The sequence below is a fragment of the Schistocerca nitens genome, chromosome 2, assembly GCF_023898315.1.
Source record: "Schistocerca nitens isolate TAMUIC-IGC-003100 chromosome 2, iqSchNite1.1, whole genome shotgun sequence".
Taxonomy (NCBI): domain Eukaryota; kingdom Metazoa; phylum Arthropoda; class Insecta; order Orthoptera; family Acrididae; genus Schistocerca; species Schistocerca nitens.
The window spans coordinates 1,025,304,052-1,025,325,616 of NC_064615.1; the positions used below are offsets into that span (position 1 = coordinate 1,025,304,052).

At 44.8% G+C, this 21,565-nt stretch overlaps 1 protein-coding gene across 1 annotated transcript in view; it reads left to right on the plus strand.

Annotated features, from left to right (window-relative positions):
- The window catches only part of LOC126234771 (adhesion G-protein coupled receptor G4-like), a 218,133-nt gene that overhangs the window by 57,244 nt on the left and 139,324 nt on the right, over window positions 1-21,565 (plus strand). The window contains exons 3-4 of the mRNA XM_049943521.1: window positions 3,464-3,576; window positions 16,041-16,241. Coding sequence (XP_049799478.1) covers window positions 16,059-16,241 — 183 coding nt within the window. The 5' untranslated portion in view covers window positions 3,464-3,576; window positions 16,041-16,058. The remainder of the gene's footprint in view (window positions 1-3,463; window positions 3,577-16,040; window positions 16,242-21,565) is intronic.

Genomic DNA, 21,565 nt, shown 5'->3' on the forward strand with positions numbered 1-21,565 from the left:
TCCCAGCAAATTAGGGACACTGTTGCTCCTGGGGTATCGGCGAGGACCATTCGCAACCGTCTCCATGAAGCTGGGCTACGGTCCCGCACACCGTTAGGCCGTCTTCCGCTCACGCCCCAACATCGTGCAGCCCGCCTCCAGTGGTGTCGCGACAGGCGTGAATGGAGGGACGAATGGAGACGTGTCGTCTTCAGCGATGAGAGTTGCTTCTGCCTTGGTGCCAATGATGGTCGTATGCGTGTTTGGCGCCGTGCAGGTGAGCGCCACAATCAGGACTGCATACGACCGAGGCACACAGGGCCAACACCCGGCATCATGGTGTGGGGAGCGATCTCCTACACTGGCTGTACACCACTGGTGATCGTCGAGGAGACACTGAATAGTGCACGGTACATCCAAACCGTCATCGAACCCATCGTTCTACCATTCCTAGACCGGCAAGGGAACTTGCTGTTCCAACAGGACAATGCACGTCCGCATGTATCCCGTGCCACCCAACGTGCTCTAGAAGGTGTAAGTCAACTACCCTGGCCAGCAAGATCTCCGGATCTGTCCCCCATTGAGCATGTTTGGGACTGGATGAAGCGTCGTCTCACGCGGTCTGCACGTCCAGCACGAACGCTGGTCCAACTGAGGCGCCAGGTGGAAATGGCATGGCAAGCCGTTCCACAGGACTACATCCAGCATCTCTACGATCGTCTCCATGGGAGAATAGCAGCCTGCATTGCTGCGAAAGGTGGATATACACTGTACTAGTGCCGACATTGTGCATGCTCTGTTGCCTGTGTCTATGTGCCTGTGGTTCTGTCAGTGTGATCATGTGATGTATCTGACCCCAGGAATGTGTCAATAAAGTTTCCCCTTCCTGGGACAATGAATTCACGGTGTTCTTATTTCAATTTCCAGGAGTGTATGTTAACTACTTTACAGGAACACAGTAGAATATTGCTGGTATCGAGAGGTTGAGGTGAGGTGCCGTAATGGTTACGTAATTCAAGTACCATTACAACCTGGAGTTACAGTCCGGGGTGCTACAACGTAGGACAGCAGCAGCACTCTCGTGCTTATCCTACGAATCCTGACTGCAGATTTGTACGTCAGTCTGGTGATTCGACCCGCTGTGCATGAACAGCATTCCACGGGGTGTTTCCCAACAGGATAACACTCGCCCACATACTACTGTTGTAGCCCAACATGCTCTACAGAGCATCGACATGTTGCTTTGACCTGATCGATCACAAGATCTGTCTCCAGAAGAGCACATATGGGACTTCGTCGGACGATAACTACAGTTGTTGTTGTTGTGGTCTTCAGTCCTGAGACTGGTTTGATGCAGCTCTCCATGCTACTCTATCCTGTGCAAGCTTCTTCATCTCCCAGTACCTACTGCAACCTACATCCTTCTGAATCTGCTTAGTGTATTCATCTCTTGGTCTCCCCTACGATTTTTACCCTCCACGCTGCCCTGCAGTACTAAAGTGGTGATCCCTTGATGTCTCAGAACATGTCCTACCAACCGATCCCTTCTTATGGTCAAGTTGTGCCACAAACTTCTCTTCTCCCCAATCCTATTCAACACTTCCTCATTAGTTATGTGATCTACCCATCTAATCTTCAGCATTCTTCTGTAGCACCACATTTCGAAAGCTTCTATTCTCTTCTTGTCCAAACTATTTGCCGTCCATGTTTCACTTCCATACATGGCTACACTCCATACAAATACTTTCAGAAATGACTTCTTGACACTTAAATCTATACTCGATGTTAACAAATTTCTCTTCTTCAGAAACGCTTTCCTTGCCATTGCCAGTCTACATTTGATATCCTCTCTACTTCGACCATCATCAGTTATTTTGCTCCCCAAATAGCAAAACTCCTTTACTACTTTAAGTGTCTCATTTCCTAATCTAATACCCTCAACATCACCCGACTTAATTCGACTACATTCCATTATCCTCGTTTTGCTTTTGTTGATGTTCATCTTATATCCTCCCTTCAAGACACCATCCATTCCGTTCAACTGCTCTTCCAAGTCCTTTGCTGTCTCTGACAGAATTACAATGTCATCGGCGAACCTCAACATTTTTGTTTCTTCTCCATGGATTTTAATACATACTCCGAATTTTTCTTTTGTTTCCTTTACTGCTTGCTCAATATACAGATTGAATAACATCGGGGAGAGGCTACAACCCTGTCTTACTCCCTTCCCAACCACTGCTTCCCTTTCTTGTCCCTCGACTCTTATAACTGCCATCTGGTTTCTGTACAAACTGTAAATAGCCTTTCGTTCCCTGTATTTTACCCCTGCCACCTTTAGAATTTGAAAGAGAGTATTCCAGTCAACATTGTCAAAAGCTTTCTCTAAGTCTACAAATGCTAGAAACGTAGGTTTGCCTTTCCTTAATCTTTCTTCTAAGATAAGTCGTAAGGTCAGTATTGCCTCACGTGTTCCAGTATTTCTACGGAATCCAAACTGATCTTCCCCAAGGTCGGCTTCTACCAGTTTTTCTATTCGTCTGTAAAGAATTCGAGTTAGTATTTTGCAGCTGTGACTTATTAAACTGATTGTTCGGTAATTTTCACATCTGTCAACACTTGCTTTCTTTGGGATTGGAATTATTATATTCTTCTTGAAGTCTGAGGGTATTTCGCCTGTTTCATACATCTTGCTCACCAGATGGTAGAGGTTTGTCAGGACTGGCTCTCCCAAGGCCGTCAGTAGTTCCAATGGAATGTTGTCTACCCCGGGGGCCTTGTTTCGACTCAGGTCTTTCAGTGCTCTGTCAAACTCTTCATGCAGTATCGTATCTCCCATTTCATCTTCATCTACATCCTCTTCCATTTCCATAATATTGTCCTCAAGTGCATCGCCCTTGTTTAGACCCTCTATATACTCCTTCCACTACAGCTTTATCGACAAATGACATTAGTCGCCTGTATTGACCGACCAAGTGCAACAGGCATGGAAATCCATCTCACAAAACGACTTCCGGCACCTGCACGACACAAAGTATGCACGTTACCATGCTTGCATTCCACGTTCTGGCAGTTACACGGGATATTAATGTACCAGTGCTATACATTTTCAGTCTCTTATCTCGCATTTACGTTAACCTGTGATCGTATAGTGTTAATCACTATTAGCTTGGAAAATTTATTCCTGAAATTTCATTAATATACATTAATTGTTTCTTGGTGCTGCGACTTTTTTCCGTCAGTGTGTTTTATCTATTCCACCCCTATAGTAATCACTGAGGGCCTGTTAGTTCCAAGCTTCCTAACCTAAGGAACCTAGTATGGGTACATTACAGCCTGTGTGCACGCAGGACTTTGAATACCATGTAATCACTGAATCTTGGCCTTAAACTTTTTACCAACATACGTTTCAAACGTCTACTCAAGTTCAGTCTGACTCATAGTTCAATATATTTGGGATGTAAATCTCATCTTTGTATCTTCGCAGGTCACTGGATAACAATTGGTAACAGGACGCGCTTTTGCAGGCTGAATGGCTATGTCTGCTACTGGGACGACTTCAATCCCGTCGAAAATGTCACCAAGGCGCCCGGCACCAGTGTGAGTAAATGTCACCCTTTACGTTTGCGCAACACTAAGTTAAAAGGTGGGAGGAAAAATACAGCAATGAAAGTGCATCAAACAATGAAAGAATTTCGATTGCTCGAAAGATCCTTTCCTTTATGAACAGTGAAGGTCAGTCGCTGTAGTACTTTAATGTTCAATAATGTCTAGCTCGTAACCGTTTACAAGTTTGTGTTTAGTTCCGCTAAAAAGAGTAAACAAACATTGGACTATAATGCATGGGTATGAGCGCACACTTCTTTTTTGCACGTGTGCTCTTGTTGTAGCCTTTCCTACTACATAATGCGGCAGGCGTGAGTTTCAGCAAGTGTTTCCATATATACATAATTTTAAGAAGCGTTACGCATCTATAGTTGGTGACCCCAAAGTAATGCAAGCTGTCACGTGTTTTCTACCAAGTGTACCTGCCTTTACAGCTATTATTCAGTTTCATTTTACCTGCGTGTAAAATTTTTGTAACTTTCTACAGATGATGTTTTCGTAAATGCAAACGTATTCTAAAATCTTCTTTCCCCTCGGCCTGATAGAAATACTGGAACTTCTTGTTCTCCATGCTTTTTAAACTACTGATACTGGCTTCAAGCTGATTAGCGAAATGAACGTATCGAGAACAATTTTCGTCGCAATTTCAAAGCACAGCGGTTCTACGATTCAGTACATCAAAGTTTATCATTTGTCTTCATACTGGGAATCGTTTTAACTAATCTTTGTAATTCAGACTGATTACCAATTCGTGCAGAACAGCATGCTGCGAGAATTCATTAGAAAACGAGAAATTAAAAGCAGTAAGTTAGTTCTTCCATTTCGGTTGGAAAAATAACCAACGATGACCGTAGTGGATAGTGATTAAAATGCAAATTGGAAACAGCAAGAAAAAAAATTAAGAAAAGGAGGAATTAGTATCGAATATAATTTCAAATGTTAGGACTGCTTTTAGAAGCTGTTAATCTGAAGTGTTGGAAGAGAAATGTGGACATAAAGAAAGAACAGAAATTTTCAAAATTTGGTTCTACAGAAAAATACTGTAAGTTAGATGGGCGGATCGAAGTACTAATAAGGAGGTAATGAAATGGACTTTGGAGAAAAGAATTTTATGGCCCCATCAAATAAGGGGAAGGGATCGGTTTCTGAAAAAGCATCTAGTGACATCAAATAATAACGAGTTTGTACAAGGGAAGAGTGTGTGTGTGTGTGTGTGTGTGTGTGTGTGTGTGTACTGGGGGGTGGGGGGATGAAGGAGGGACAGGGTGAAAGTTGTAAAGGGAGACACAGGTTTGGCTTTGGTGAGGTTAATGGAATTTTGCGGGTGAGGGTTGGTGCCTGGAAGTGAAAGAACTAGGGGTCCTCACATTGAAAAACAACTATGCGTGCCGCGCAAAGTGACCATACGGTCTGAGGTGCCATGTCACAGATTGCGTGGCCCCTCCTGCTGGAAGTTCGAGTCCTCCCTCGAGCATGGATGTGCGTGTTGTTCTTAGCATAAATTAGCGTAAGTCAGTTTAAGCAGGGTGTAAGTCTAGGGACTGATGACCTCAGCAGTTTGGTCCCTCACACACACACACACACACACAGACACAGACACACACACAGACACAGACACACACACACACACACACACACACACACACACACACACACACACACACACACACACACTTGAACACTATCATGTTTGCTAGATATTCGTCAGAAGGATGGAGACAGTCCTTCATGGCTATCGTTCTAATGTATGGTACAGAACAGCGCACTAGTCAGGCTTAGTGCAGGTGGCTGCTGTGAAGAGAAAAAAAATTCTGGGACAAACTTCCTTTGTTTGCTGGTAAGTGGCTGGAAAACTAGACACATCTGTTATCTTTAGAAGAACACCCTTTGTTCATTCTGAGACAGACAGATAGTCTGGCATGCCCTTTGCATGGTCTTCGTGTTTTCGTTAGGACAGAGCTGTGGGGGAAGATGCTAACATTTTAAAACAAATCTATTGTTTGTGGTAGATGCCCAATACAACGCCTTGTGAAACGCATTGTACATTACAATCATCTGCCGATTTTCAACTGCTGGCTGTCAACCCCCTGTGGCGTGGTCATCATGCACGTCGCTGACCACCCAGCCACGTGGCGCGGTTATGTCATTTAAGGCCACGTGAGAGTTACAGGTGCTCGTGGTGTGGCGTCCTTTCATCTCCTGCCCCCAGAGCAGGACAGGGGGCTAGGGTAGGTGGGTCTGGCACTGTCCCACGAGGCGGCCGTCAGATGCCGACTGAGCCCCCAAGGTTACATGAGGGGGCTTCTACCTGATGTGGGGAGGGGAGGGATGGTTGGGTGGCAAGTGGCCGTATCCTTTTCAGAGCATAATTCACTGATTTCCGGTGCCCTGAATTTTCTTTTCTCCCACCACAGCAGACACCCGCAACCAGCCCCACTACTGTGCTGTTTTGTACCATACATAATAATACTCATGAAGGACTGTCTCCATCCTTGAAATGGACATCTAGCACACAAACTAGCGGAATTGGGATTATGATGAGCCATCATGGTGTATCTTTAAGAGTATAAAAGGAGATGTAACACGCGCAGCAGGATGCCTTCGTTTGTTGTTATTACTGGAGAATCTAGACAATATCATTACAAAATATCGATAATATAACTTGCATCGCAGATGTTCAGTTCGTTAGCAGGGTGGATTTAAATTTACTTACATATCTTACAGAATCATTTTGCGGCGAGTTTTTCGCTCTTTGCGGGTCTCTAGCTTCGTAAAAAATAACATATAATCGTTTCAAATGGAGAATTCGCGATTGATCATATGCATGCATAGTTGTATGTGTGTAGAGCTGTCAGCAGCAGACTGTCGCAGTTCTAATGCATAACATTGTAACTGCTCATCCTGAAATTACGTTGTCTGTGATGCACACTCTGTAGATACGGGAAGGGAAACTCACATTCCAGAATGCTAAGAGCTGTCGACTCACTGATCTAAAAAATAAATTTCTGAGATAAAAAAATACCCGAAATATACAGTTTTTCGATGCCCTGACATTGTTGTGGGGGTGTATCAGAGTTGGAAGGTGTAAACAAGAGTAGCGAAGCTCATCTGGAAAGCAATAAGAGCATGTAATTATGGGAAAAATATCAGAGCAGCAGCAGAAATCAACTTTGTACAGATGTCAGTTCCTTGTTGCAGATCCCTATACCGTAGAGTGGAAGTCAAATGTAGGTATAGAACGGTGCCTGACTGAGTTTGCATCAAGTGCATCGCTACATGAGTCTGTAGACAAGCTCTCTGATGTGCTGTAGCAGTACGTGGACTTATTTCCAGACTATGAGTTTCCAATCTGAACCACTCGTTGAGTCCATATAGGTATGAGGCGAGTGTTGCTATACTTTTCATGATCTCCCTATCCAGAATTCATGCTTTTAGATCATCGGAAAGAGGGGAATACTTAGGATTTTTTAGGTAGGTAGGTGTATAGGACACGCATGTATCCTCGTATAAAATCAAACAACGCATGGGTATGCCGGCAATGTGACCAAGTACATACAAAAAAATATTTTTTAAAAATGAAAAATGACAATAGGACATAAATCGATGAAAACATGATATAATTACGAAAAATTTATGGGAAATAAATAAAATTGAGAGAAATACGTAGAAATATGTAAAATCACGAAAAAACTTGTAATATTAGGTAAACTGACAATACATAAAATTAGAGGAAAAGTATCACGAAATGCGGGGAACTGAGGTGGGTTAAGGATACCCGGCCACTCAAGACCGAGAAAAGATTAAAAATTATGGACTGTTTGCATTCAGTTAGAAACCTCACCTTCCCCTTGTAAAGTACGCGGGTTTTCGTAACACATAGTCCAACAACGGTGACCTTAGTATTACACAGCTACTCTATATTAAAGCATGTAAAACAAATGCGTCACAATCCAAAACTGTGTTCTCACAGATATAGATATTACCGAATTACTGCTGGTTCTCAAATAAGGTTATACCTTAGTATTAAGGAGAAGAATCGAAGTGTTTATCAGACTTAAGCCATTCCCTAGAGCACTCTGTAGGGGAGTTGACCGATGTCAAATGTATCACCTAAAGTAGTGTGAAGGGGTTGTACTCGAGAGATGTGGCGTTAGGACGAAATTGCTATATTACCCTACACATGAGCAAAGCTACCTAACAGCATACCAAGACTCCTTTGTGCAAGAGGAATGCAACCAGAGCTGTGGTGATGCTACTGTACACAGCAGTAAGACTGTTCATCTTCTTTGCTGCTTCTTCATGTGCATTTTCGTGCAGCGGGGTGAGCGTGGTACCTCAGTGTACCAGGTGTCAAAAATATTCATGTCGGTTTTTCTTCATTATGTTTCCTAGTGAGACATGACCGCATCCGTCAAAACCGATACTACTATTAATTATAAGCACGACTGACGTGAGAAGTATGATTGAGGGTTTTGTGTTAGCAGAAGAGCCAACACCGTGTTACGAATGGAGGCCGAAATGCACGCGTTTTAGCTCACGCAGGCTGGCGTGAGGAGGGAAGAACTAAACTGACATGAGGTCTGGAACACGACAAGGAATGAGAATTCAGAAAGAGGACGTAATTAGTTTGATACTTAACTTTAATCCATTAATGATGAACGTCGGTCTTGACGGTACATGAGTCACAATATTATTTGTTCAGAATACATTCTTGAAGATATTACTTATAGTAACTGAATATGGCGCCTTGCTAGGTCGTAGCAAATGGCGCAGCTGAAGGCTATGCTAAACTGCCGTCTCTGCAAATGAGAGCGTATGTAGACATTGAACCATCGCTAACAAAGTCGCCTGTACAACTGGGGCGAGTGCTAGGGAGTCTCTCTAGACTAGACCTGCCGTGTGGCGGCGCTCGGTCTGCAATCACTGATAGTGGCGACACGCGGGTCCGACGTATACTAACGGACCGCGGCCGATTTAAAGGTTACCACCTAGCAAGTGTGGTGTCTGGCGGTGACACCACAGAGGGTACATACGTTACCAACATAAAAAACGTATAAAATCCATTAATTTTCTAAGAGACAGAACAACAGACTCCAAACTTCGTTCTAGTAGGTTTATAAGGAGATCGAGCAGTGGATTTACATTGACGATATCTTCCTAGGATACCAGAATAGTGTAGAAGGAAGGAGTTTTACCATTTAAAAGTTTCTCATTTTAGTGATTGGGGTAGGAAACTTACGGTGTGGTTGTATGTCTGATGTTTGACAAATATATCCCGCATTAGAGTATTAAGAGCGTTGCATTTTGCACCACTAATACTTCGGAAACCATATGGCATTACCAATACAGCATTTTTCATGTGCAGAACCGTGTGACCTTAGGAGTGTCTGTTTGTGCTCCACGAGCTTTTCTCTCACGCCTGTACCTTCCTGGTACTGACTCCAGAGAGTGGAATAATGCTACAGAATTGATAGCATGGTTAATTTACGTGAAAGGTTTCAATCTCCATCCGTCTGGACTTCCATCATATATAAATCAGGCGTTTCTTCTGAACCGTCTGCTATACCACTGCAACTGATAAGTGCCGCCACCCTGCTCGACACGCCTGCATCTGGAGAGATCTTGTGCTTTTGGATGGGTGGTCGACGCTAAGACCGGTGCTTCAGAGAGGACTGGTCAAGGATAATGTGGGAGAGATCTGTCAATCTCCGACTTTATCGTACAAATGCGGGAATACTCTGTGACGCACATCCAGGCCGGAAAATATGGACAGTCCTAATCGTAAATTCTGCACTACGATCGATGTATTGGAAATATGTAGATCACCTAATTGCATCGGTATAGGACGCAGAATTCGCTATCTAGTGTGTTGCAACTGCAAAGTAGTGGAGGGGTGATTTAGCGATGATGCAGAAAATGGCTGGCGTTGGAATTACAGAACAACTGGTAGAAATGGTAAAATTTATCACGCTATCAACTGTGGTCTGTATTACGGTACATCATACCATATCAACAATGTCTTTTCCATCCTGTCTGTCTACTAGTATGCTGTTGGTTACCACAAAATGATTCACTGACACCATTTGGTTGAGATGGAGGGAGCCTTGGCAGAACACTGGATATCTGCTACTTGTCACTGTGGAGCATGGGATTAAATGTAAAGGTCGTTATCTTCAGACAGTTTTCTGGGAGCGTTCCTCAATGCTGCACACTCACCTATTTCCTTATGCTGCCATGCCCTCCACATGTTTTTATTTTACTTTTTATTGTTTCTCACCAATAAGATAACAGTACCTCTTTTTATTTCTACTCACTCGCACATGCTGTGGACAGCTTTTACGGCGATGATCAACAATGGAACAGTAATCACGTACATGACTGAAAATAGGGAACAATGCTCGTCAAGATGGAACACAGAGACATCCGCTACCCCATCACTGTGGAAGATGACAGTAACTATATAGATCATCACCTACGGACAGCTCTTGGAAACACTCTACAATGCCGCAAACTCTTCCTGTTTCCATATGTTGCGATTTCCACATTTTTGTCAACGAGAAACATCACCTCTGTGTTTCATTTCTACCTACCTGTGTGTTGTGGGAGAAGGATTGTTTACACGTGTGATTTTTGGCTTTCTGTCAGAGCCTAAGGATCGAAATGTATTAATTTCATTTTAGCACCTGACACACACGTTGAAGTCGTGGTAGAAAAAGAAAGTGTATGGCGGTGTACAAAAGTGTAGTCATATACTGCTTCATACCCTGCTTATATATATATATATATATATATATATATATATATATATATATATATACTCCTGGAAATTGAAATAAGAACACCGTGAATTCATTGTCCCAGGAAGGGGAAACTTTATTGGCACATTCCTAGAGTCAGATACATCACATGATCACACTGACAGAACCACAGGCACATAGACACAGGCAACAGAGCATGCACAATGTCGGCACTAGTACAGTGTATATCCACCTTTCGCAGCAATGCAGGCTGCTATTCTCCCATGGAGACGATCGTAGAGATGCTGGATGTAGTCCTGTGGAACGGCTTGCCATACCATTTCCACCTGGCGCCTCAGTTGGACCAGCGTTCGCGCTGGACGTGCAGACCGCGTGAGACGACGCTTCATCCAGTCCCAAACATGCTCAATGGGGGACAGATCCGGAGATCTTGCTGGCCAGGGTAGTTGACTTACACCTTCTAGAGCACGTTGGGTGGCACGGGATACATGCGGACGTGCATTGTCCTGTTGGAACAGCAAGTTCCCTTGCCGGTCTAGGAATGGTAGAACGATGGTTTCAATGACGGTTTGGATGTACCGTGCACTATTCAGAGTCCCCTCGACGATCACCAGTGGTGTACGGCCAGTGTAGGAGATCGCTCCCCACACCATGATGCCGGGTGTTGGCCCTGTGTGCCTCGGTCGTATGCAGTCCTGATTGTGGCGCTCACCTGCACGGCGCCAAACACGCATACGACCATCATTGGCACCAAGGCAGAAGCGACTCTCATCGCTGAAGACGACACGTCTCCATTCGTCCCTCCATTCACGCCTGTCGCGACACCACTGGAGGCGGGCTGCACGATGTTGGGGCGTGAGCGGAAGACGGCCTAACGGTGTGCGGGACCGTAGCTCAGCTTCATGGAGACGGTTGCGAATGGTCCTCGCCGATACCCCAGGAGCAACAGTGTCCCTAATTTGCTGGGAAGTGGCGGTGCGGTCCCCTACGGCACTGCGTAGGATCCTACGGTCTTGGCGTGCATCCGTGCGTCGCTGCGGTCCGGTCCCAGGTCGACGGGCACGTGCACCTTCCGCCGACCACTGGCGACAACATCGATGTACTGTGGAGACCTCACGCCCCACGTGTTGAGCAATTCGGCGGTACGTCCACCCGGCCTCCCGCATGCCCACTATACGCCCTCGCTCAAAGTCCGTCAACTGCACATACGGTTCACGTCCACGCTGTCGCGGCATGCTACCAGTGTTAAAGACTGCGATGGAGCTCCGTATGCCACGGCAAACTGGCTGACACTGACGGCGGCGGTGCACAAATGCCGCGCAGCTAGCGCCATTCGACGGCCAATACCGCGGTTCCTGGTGTGTCCGCTGTGCCGTGCGTGTGATCATTGCTTGTACAGCCCTCTCGCAGTGTCCGGAGCAAGTATGGTGGGTCTGACACACCGATGTCAATGTGTTCTTTTTTCCATTTCCAGGAGTGTATATATATATATATATATATATATATATATATATATATATATATATATATATATATATATATATGCTTATGACGTGCCGATACAGATACTTTCTCTTGTGATTGACAGTCTGCTGGATATGGTCTTTCTCCAGTACAGTCGACAAAACATTACCCAGATCGGTGCAAGCGTCTTCGAGCCTTGGCCACATGCTTCAATGGGGCAATGCTTGCATATGTAATATGCTCGATGTCAGCATGCAGACGGTATTTGTTTTTTTCGATATACCTGAAGAGAAAGACGTGGTAAAATCTTATAGGAAGTTCTATTATAAGGAATGATATAAATGGTGAAAATTTGGATGCAGATATTACTCTCAAAATTACACTGATTTTGCTCATAAAACTAATACAAGACTGTTTTCATTATTATCGTCATGATGGCATGTTTAAAATATACTTTACTCCAATGAAGGGGTCGAATTAATGATGACATTCTACAGTGATGGGTAGTTTTTGCAGCAAAGTAGTGGAAGTTTCTTTTTCCTGATTTTACGCAGGGTGGACGTGTAATCGGATGTGGTGCACTTCGCTGGGTGTCGCAAAATAATGAGATGCGAATTGTATCCTGTATCCGAACATGAAAACTATACCAATTTTGGTCATAGAACTAAAAGAAAATGGACTATGCCTATTTTCGCTGAAAGAGGACGTTTATTTTCGTCGCGATTGTGTTCCCCTTTTTAATAGATACTCAATTATAAGGGATGTGTTGATGTTAAATACAATTGTTCTCCATCGCATAACGGTATTGTGCAGGACGGTGTGTGTGTTTAGGGGGTGGGGGGTGGGGTTGTTGGGCTAGGCTAGAAGGCTGGTTGTGGTCAACGATCTCTAGGGGATGGCTGTTGTCCTTAGAAAATCCGTGAGGTACTCTTAGCACTAGCAGCTGACTATTTGAAAAAGCCTGTCATCCCTCCATCCCCCCTCCCCCCGCCCGTATGTGGATAGAGGGAGGGGAGGTATGAGGACCTTGACATTATCGGCAGTTTGGGAATGTATATCGTGGAGAACGCACATTCAACTACTGCCCCCCCTGCAATCTTTTGGGACGACGATTTTCCCCAGTAAAATTTTGACCCTTTGATTACGAGTGCTGGTTTTTTCGTTTCATGGCAATTTCGATGTGTAAGTAGAACAGTGATGCTTCTTTCCATCAGTTGCGGCAGCGTGTATTGCCTAGGCTGCATGGTGATTGTCGAGCAGCCATCTGTAGCGAATTCTGACGTCAAACAGCGAAATATGCTGTCCTCAGCTGTATTCTTACAGGTAATGCACCTATCAACCTCCTCTCTGTCCAACATCAACATCTCGTCAGTTGAACATACTTCCCACAAAAAAAAAAGGAATAAAGATAATACCTAACACCCCAGGTGGCAACGGCCTTGCCGCAGTGGATACACCGGTTCCCGTGAGATCACCGAAGTTAAGCACTGTCGGGCGTGGCCGGCGCTTGGATGGGTGACCATACAGCAGCATTGCGCTGTTGCCATTTTTCGGGGTGCACTCAGCAATTTTTATATATTTCCGGTATTCGTTCTTTCATGATAACAGGTTAGCTTGTGGGAAAGAGTGACGTTCGGATCTACGCAGTTCATTACTAAAAGATAGTGGGTCACTAATAACTAATAATGGGCATTTCTTGTCTCTAAACACATAAGTGCTTATTATGACTGACATGAGCTGCTTATGGGAGGAGCTTCAGCTGATGAAACGCAGACAGCAAGGTAGATGATATAGACATAATTACATGGTGTCCTAAAATGATTAATAACCAATACTCGTTTACATGGCGATGCTACTGCAAATGAAGCTGTCATTACTTGTTCAGTTCGTTAATTTTATATGCGATAATATGAGGTATAGGCAACGGCCTAGCAGCAGTGGATACACCGGCTCTCGTCCGATCACCGAAGTTAAGCGCTGTTGGGCGTGGCCGGCACTTAGATGGGTGACCGTCCGAGCCGCCATGCCCTGTTGACATTTTTCGGGGTGTACTCAGCATCGTGATGCCAATTGAGGAGCTACTCGACCAAATAGTAGCGGCTCCGGTCAAAGAAAACCATCATAACGACCGGGAGAGGGGTGTGCTGACCACACGCCCCTCCTATCCGCGACCTCACCTGAGGATGACACGGCGGTTGGATGGTCGCGATGGGCCAAAGGTGGCCTGAGACGGAGTGTTACACCCCAGCCTTTTTCCCACCAGCTTGTAGGTGAATGGTACAGTTTGAGTGCGCCTGTCAGTAGTTTCGAGTGGTATTGTGAAACTTTTTACCAGAAAGATAAAATCTGTTGTATGGCGTCGTCAATTTTTGAGCTGTATTGCGATTTTAGGCAGTCCTTGTGTAGCGCTATGCATATAGTTGTGTAATTAGGACCGATCTGTATGACAGATTACGTAAGTAAAACCGAATTTTACTTTAGTTTCGCAACCAAAATAAATAAACTACATTAACCTAACCTTCCTCCCCTGCATCTGGACGGTTTCCATGTGTTGGGGTTGCACTCGATCTTCCTGTACAGAAGGACCAGGGTTCGAGTCCCGGAAAGATCACCACCATTTCCCGGTAACTCCAAGTGCCTCTGGTAGTGTACTCGTGTTAGAGAGGTGCAGGAGGATCAGGGTTCGAGTCCCACAAAGGGCATCGTGGTTTTCAGTTTCCCGCCGATATCCGAGGGGGGGGGGGGGGGGGGCGCCAGCACAGCCCTGGGGCGATGAAATTCCCCCCAAAATTCGAAATTCCATCATTTTTGAAATTCCCCCCCCCCCCCAATAGGATAGGTTGGGGTGGGAGGGGTGGTTTGCGGAGGGGGAAGGGGCTGGGAATCATATGCAGGATGAGAAACCCACATGGCATCATCTGGGGATGGGTGTGGGTATTGGTTGGGAGCTGGTAATTAATCGATCAATTAAATTAATTTGCATATCAATTTGATATTCTTCCTGCCACTATCAATTTTTTTCCTTCATTTCATATTATTCCTCACACTGTTAAACGATTCTTGTCAAATTTAAATATATTTAAGCAAAAAATGTTCAAATGGCTCTGAGCACTATGGGACTTAACATCTGAGGTGATCAGTCCCCTAGAACTAAGAACTACTTAAACCTAACTTACCTAAGGACATCACGCACATCCATGCGTGAGGCAGGATTCGAACCTGCGACCGTAGCGGTCGCGCGGCTCCAGACTTCAGCGCCTAGAACCGCTCGGCCACACCAGCCAGCTGTATTTAAGCAGCTGAATTTGTATATGTATAGTCAATATATTCAGTTTAGTTAGGATGACAACTCTTGAAAGTCAAAGGTTTATAGGCCACCAACTTGTATCACACTGGTAAAATTTTCCACGCGCCGCTACTGAAGAACAAGTCAGAACATACATGGAACATTGTCTATCCCATTCTGTTGCCGTTTATACAGCGTCAGATGTGATATTCCACTAGGAGAATGTCCAATATTTCTATCGTCACCTAGCAACGCCCTCTAGAAGACGTGAGTTAATTCTTTCAACCACAACAGTCTCCATTTTGTCTGCTCCATGTAATGAGCGATACACTTCAGGACGTCGTCTGACACAATTAGCAGTAATATCACAGTGACAAACGAGACATCAAGGGGTAGTAGAGAAAAACATTATCACCCAAAATGCCATTCAACACCTCTTCATTCGTATCGATATACAACAGTAGGACTACAGTGGAGCTAAATGTTGTTATACACGGAATTATTGGTGAGAACAATCTGTTAATACTTGTACATCCTGAACTATAGCACACTAAATATAGCGTATCTGAAAATAATTTCATTCACAATTGGCTTCCGTTTCAGTGTGTAAATTCTCGTTTTTGAATGGTATCTTTGCAAATAATTGGTAGTAGGGCTGTCGTACAAGGATGAATACTGGTTTTTAGCGTCACAACTGTTCTCAGTAATTTCTCCATGTGCCAAATCTGCGAGCCTTGTTCATCTGTGGTTATTTGCACAAGAATACCGGTGGAACTTATCTTTATTATCTGTTCTTTCTGTGAAATTCACTTTGAGATTCTGTTTTATTATTAGAGATAAAAAAGAGGTAGTCCAAAGTCCACAATTTTTTCTGTTACATTGCTTTGTTTGTTTGGTAGGAAAATATGTATTTCCTCTCAGTGCGGTGTATTTCCTCTCAATGTCTGCAGCCTTCACCGTCATCGGAGATGGAGAATTTTCCTGAAGACATTGAGACCTCAGTAAGTCTGCAAGACGCTCTGGAGACGTTGGAGCCACCTAAATTCCGAGGGCCGTTTTCGTGGAGACTTAGTTTTGTGCCCACGCCGCGGAAATTGGTGTCCTCTTTGGAAACAATACTGGTAAAATCGAGCATCCTGTCTCAGAAGCAGGTAAGTTGCGCTGACTGCTCAAGTGTACCTACCCCAGCTTTTCTCCACATCGTTTCCCTCATCTCTTAGATCTGACCCATCTCCAAATTCTCGCCCTTGGAAGTGATATTTCACTGCAGCCCGGGACCTGTTGCTTCATTCGTTTCGTTAAAAATTCTGGTCGACTGTAAACGGTCATTGGGACTCAGCACTGTCATCTAGGCGCAGAGCTCTCCATTGTACACTATGTGATCAAAGGTACCCGGGCATCTGGCTTTAAATGACGTACAAGTTCGTGGCACCCTCCATCGGTAATGTTGGAATTCAATATGGTGTTCCCCCCCCCCCCCCCCCTCTTAGCCTTGATGACAGCTTCCACTCTCGCAAGCATCCGTTCAATCAGGTGCAAAAAAGTTTCTTGGGGAATAGCAGCCCATTCTTCACGGAGTGGTGCACTGAAGAGAGGTATCGATGTCGGTCGGTGAGGCCTGGCATGAAGGCGGCATTCCAAAGCATCCTAAAGGTGTTCTATAGGATTCAGGTCAGAACTCTGTTCAGGCCAGTCCATTATAAGCATGTTATTGTAGTGTAACCACTCCGCCACAGGTCCTGCATTATGATCGGGTGCTCGATCGTGTTGAAAGATGCAATCACCATCCCCGAATTGCTCTTCAACAGTGGGAAGCAAGAAGGTGCTTAAAACAACTGTGCTGTGATAGTGCCACGCAAAACAAGGGGTGCAAGCCCCCCTCCACGAAAACCACGACCACACCATAACACCACCGCCTCCGAGTTTTACTGTTGGCACTACACACACTTGCAGATGACGTTCAGTGAGCATTCGCCATACCCACACCCTGCCATCGGATCGCCACATTGTGTACCGTGATTTGTCACACCACACAACGTTTTTCCATTCTTCAATAATCCAATGTTTCGCTCCTTACACCAAGCCAGGCGTCGTTTGGCATTTACCTGCGTGATGTGTGGCTTATGAGCAGCCGCTCGATCATCTACGTGATGAAGAAATCCAAGTTTTCTCACCTCCCGCCTAACTGTCATAGTACTTGCAGTGGATCCTGATGCAATTTGGAATTCCTGCGTGATTGTCTGGATAGTTGTCTGCCTATTACACATTAGGACCCTCTTCAACTGTCGGCGGTATCTGCCAGTCTACAGACGAGGTCGGCCTGTACGCTTTTGTGCTTTACGTGTCCCTTCACGTTTCCTTTTCGCTATCACATCGGAAACAGTGGACCTAGGCATGTTTAGGAGTGTGGAAATCTCGTGCACAGACGTATGACACAAGTGACACCCAATCACATGGCCACGTTCGAAGTCCGTGAGTTCTGTGGAGCGCCCCATTTTGCTCTCTCACGGTGTCTAATGATTACTGACGTCGCTGCTATAGAGAACCTGACAGTAGGTGGCAACAAAATGCAACTAATATGAAAAACCTATGTTTTTGGGGGTGTCCAAGTACTTTTGATCACATAGTGTATTCTTGTGTGGGTGAGCCATATTTTTTCTTCTCACTTTATCGATCTTCCCAGGAAAGGGGTCGTGGGAATAGCCTGGCAGCTGTACGGCTTGACGTTCTTCTAACAAGCGAGTCTTAAGCAAAGGTAGTTTTTAAAAGTTAAAAATCCTCTCGTAATACAGGTTTTTAAATTGGTGAAGGGGCGATAACGAAAGGAAAATTGTTTTCTTTTAAATCAAATTTGATGAAAGTGCGCCGAAAGACCTACCTTGGGTAAGCATTTGTTGAAAGCGATTGGATGCTGGAGTAGGGTTGCAGAAGATGGTGTGGTGCAGTAAAGTCTCAGAACCGAAAATTAGAAAAACGTGTAATGGGCAGTTAAATAACACAAGACACAAGGAAAATATGTAAGTACGCTGTTTATTATTTCGAAAGTGCTCTCCATAACTGTTAAGAAATTTATCCCACCGTAAGCCTAGACGCTCAGTGCGCTCATGAAAAAAAAAGAAAAAAAAGTATGCATTTTCTAAGATGGCCCACGTGTTGCCAAAGTGTTTCAACTACGCAGCAGAAGATTTCCTGGGAACCCACTACACAGCCTCCATACAGTCCCTATCTCTCCTCATGCGATTTCCATATCTTTGGAGCTCTGAAGAAATACATTCCATTCGGACAAAGGTGCACCCCTGGGTACAATTATGGTTCCGTAGGCAATAGCATTTGTTTTTCCACGAAGGCATTGACTGTCTTGTCTCACAGTGGGATGTATTAACCGTTATGACCATTAATTTTGAAATAGTGAACAGTTTACATACTTTTTCCATTTGTATTGTTTTCATTCAACTGTTCCTTACAGAACTGCTGCAGTAGAGTTAGCGAATGTATGTGATATATGTAGGTGTACAGTTTGGTCGACAGTAGCGAGGAAGTTGATGAATTGATGAATTATTCATGTGTGGGAAGCTGAATAGAAGGAGAGGCAAACCGTTCAAGGGTTCGGGGGAAGTGATAAATGAATTCAGGTTGGCACTTTCGGACAGCTTTCAAACAACAGAAGATGAATCCGGTCAAGAATTCATAGAAGTTAAAATAGTGGAGATGTGCAGACCCAATGTTTAGCCAGTTAAAATTTTTATTTAGTTCTCGGTATTCTGTTGGAAGAATGGTAGGTTTGGAACAGTATTCCATCTCCACACCATACGTCTTTCAGCTTACTTATCCTGTGGGGTGACTCTAAGACTAAGAGTGAAATCCAGACGTGAACAATTACAGGCCACTGAAAAAAACTGAAGCACATAGGAACTGCACTTTCTTTCTGCAAAGCTAAGGTCCAGTAAGCTGACGACGCAGACGTGTTTAATGCGTCAGCAGTGACACCATTTCTACACGACACGAAAAGTGCACCGGGTCTCCCAGTATGTGGAAGACTTACTCTTAGTGTGCTTAGTGTTTCGTTTAGAATTTTTCTCTACACAGGGTGAGTCATTAACTACTACCACCAAGAATAACTCCGAAAATACACTACTAGCCATTAAAATTGCTACACCAAGAAGAAATGCAGATGATAAACGGGTATTCATTGAACAAATATATTATATTAGAACTGACATGTGATCACATTTTCGCGCAATTTGGGTGCATAGATCCTGAGAAATCAGTACCCAGAACAACCACCTCTGGCCGTAATAACGGCCTTGATACGCCTGGGCATTGAGTCAAACAGAGCATGGATGGCGTGTACAGGTACAGGTGCCCATGCAGCTTCAACACGATACCACAATTCATCAAGAGTAGTGCCTGGCGTATTGTGACGAGCCAGTTTCTTGGCCACCATTGACCAGACGTTTTCAAATGGTGAGAGATCTGGAGAATGTGCTGGCCAGGGCAGCAGTCGAACATTTTCTGTATCCAGAAAGGACCGTACAGGACCTGCAACATGCGTTCGTGCATTATCCTGCTGAAATGTAGGGTTTCGCAGGGATCGAATGGAGGGTAGAGCCACGGGTCGTAACACATCTGAAATGTAACGTAACCAATGGCACCCCATATCATCACGCTGGGTGATACGCCAGTATGGCGATGACGAATACACGCTTCCAATGTGCGTTCACCGCGATGTCGCCAAACACGGATGCGACCATCATGATGCTGTAAACAGAACCTGGATCCATCCGAAAAAGTGACGTTTTGCCATTCGTGCACCCAGGTTCCTCGTTGAGTACACCATCCCAGGCGCTCCTGTCTGTGATGCAGCGTCAAGGGTAACAGCAGCCATGGTCTCCAAGCTGATAGTCCATGCTGCTGCAAACGTCGTCGAACTGTTCGTGCAGATGGTTGTTGTCTTGCAAACGTCCCCATCTGTTGACTCAGGTATCGAGACGTGGCTGCACGATCCGTTATAGCCGTGCGGATAAGATGCCTATCATCTCGACTGTTAGTGATACGAGGCCGTTGGAATCCAGCACGGCGTTCCGTATTACCCTCCTGAACCCACCGATTCCATGTCCTGCTAACAGTCATTGGATCTCGACCAACGCGGGCAGTTATGTCTCGATACGATAAACCGCAATCTCGATAGGCTACAATCCGACCTTTGTCAAAGTCGGAAACGTGATAGTACGCATTTCTCCTCCTTACACGAGGCATCACAACAACGTTTCACTAGGCAACGCCGGTCAACTGCTGTTTTTGCATGAGCGGTTGGAAACTTCCCTCATGTCAGCACGTTGAAGGTGTCGCCACCGGCGCCAACCTTGTTTGAATGCTCTGAAAATGTAATCATTTGCATATCACAGCATCTTCTTCCTGTCGGTTAAATTTCGCGTCTGTAGCACGTCATCTTCATGTTGTAGCAATTTTAATGGCCAGTAGTGTAATTTGTATGATAGGAGCTACACCTGGATATACGCGACAGAGAATTTTCAGAGCATTTGCTTCGATAAGTGCCGAAGTGATAAGGAATATCACTCAATCTGTGATGAGAAGATTGCAGCACTGCACTAATACCAATGGTCATCAATTCGAACGCCTTCTGTAAATGGACGTTCATGCCACCTCTTCGACCTTCGTTGACCTTCAAAGATCTTTTTGTTACACGTCATTGGATTCGTCCCGATAACCGCTGTCAGAAAATGAGTACCAAACAATAGCATGCTATTTTAAAAAACGAAGTTTGCCTTCATATCTCTGACACGACCCCATGTAGCAACAAAAAACCGACGTCATATTATGGGTCCCGTTGTCCCATGCAACATTTGTCCCACAAACTTTTCAGCTACTATCATACTTTCGGAGTTATTCCAGGTGGCAATAGTTATTGACTCACCCTGTATATACGTGTACTGCGCTCGAGAACTGGGTTAGAACAAGCCACTCAGTAGGCAAAGAACTGCAAGAAAGTGCCTGTAGTTGCGAATAACAGGTAACTAAAATAATTTCTGAGGATGTCCGGCGAGAAAAATTCAGTGACCGTGACTGCATTCTTCACCCGGTTTAGCTACTTTCTCAATACTGCGCGTTATTTTAAATGTTTCATGTATGTGAACTTCTTCTTGTTCTACAGCACAGATGGAAGCCGTGAAACAACAAGACAGGCGGAGGGCCCATTATAACCGTATCTCCATCGAAAGATATTGATTCGGATGAGCGCACTTCGTACACATTCAAACAAGACTCACGGCCCGCCTTCACAGCGTCGCTAACGCAGTAGCTTTCCTCTCAAAAAAATAGTTCAAATGGCTCTGAGCACTATGGGACTTAACATCTGTGGTCATCAGTCCCCTAGTACTTAGAACTACTTAAACCTAACTAACCTAAGGACATCACACTCATCCATGCCCGAGGCAGGATTCGAATCTGCGACCGT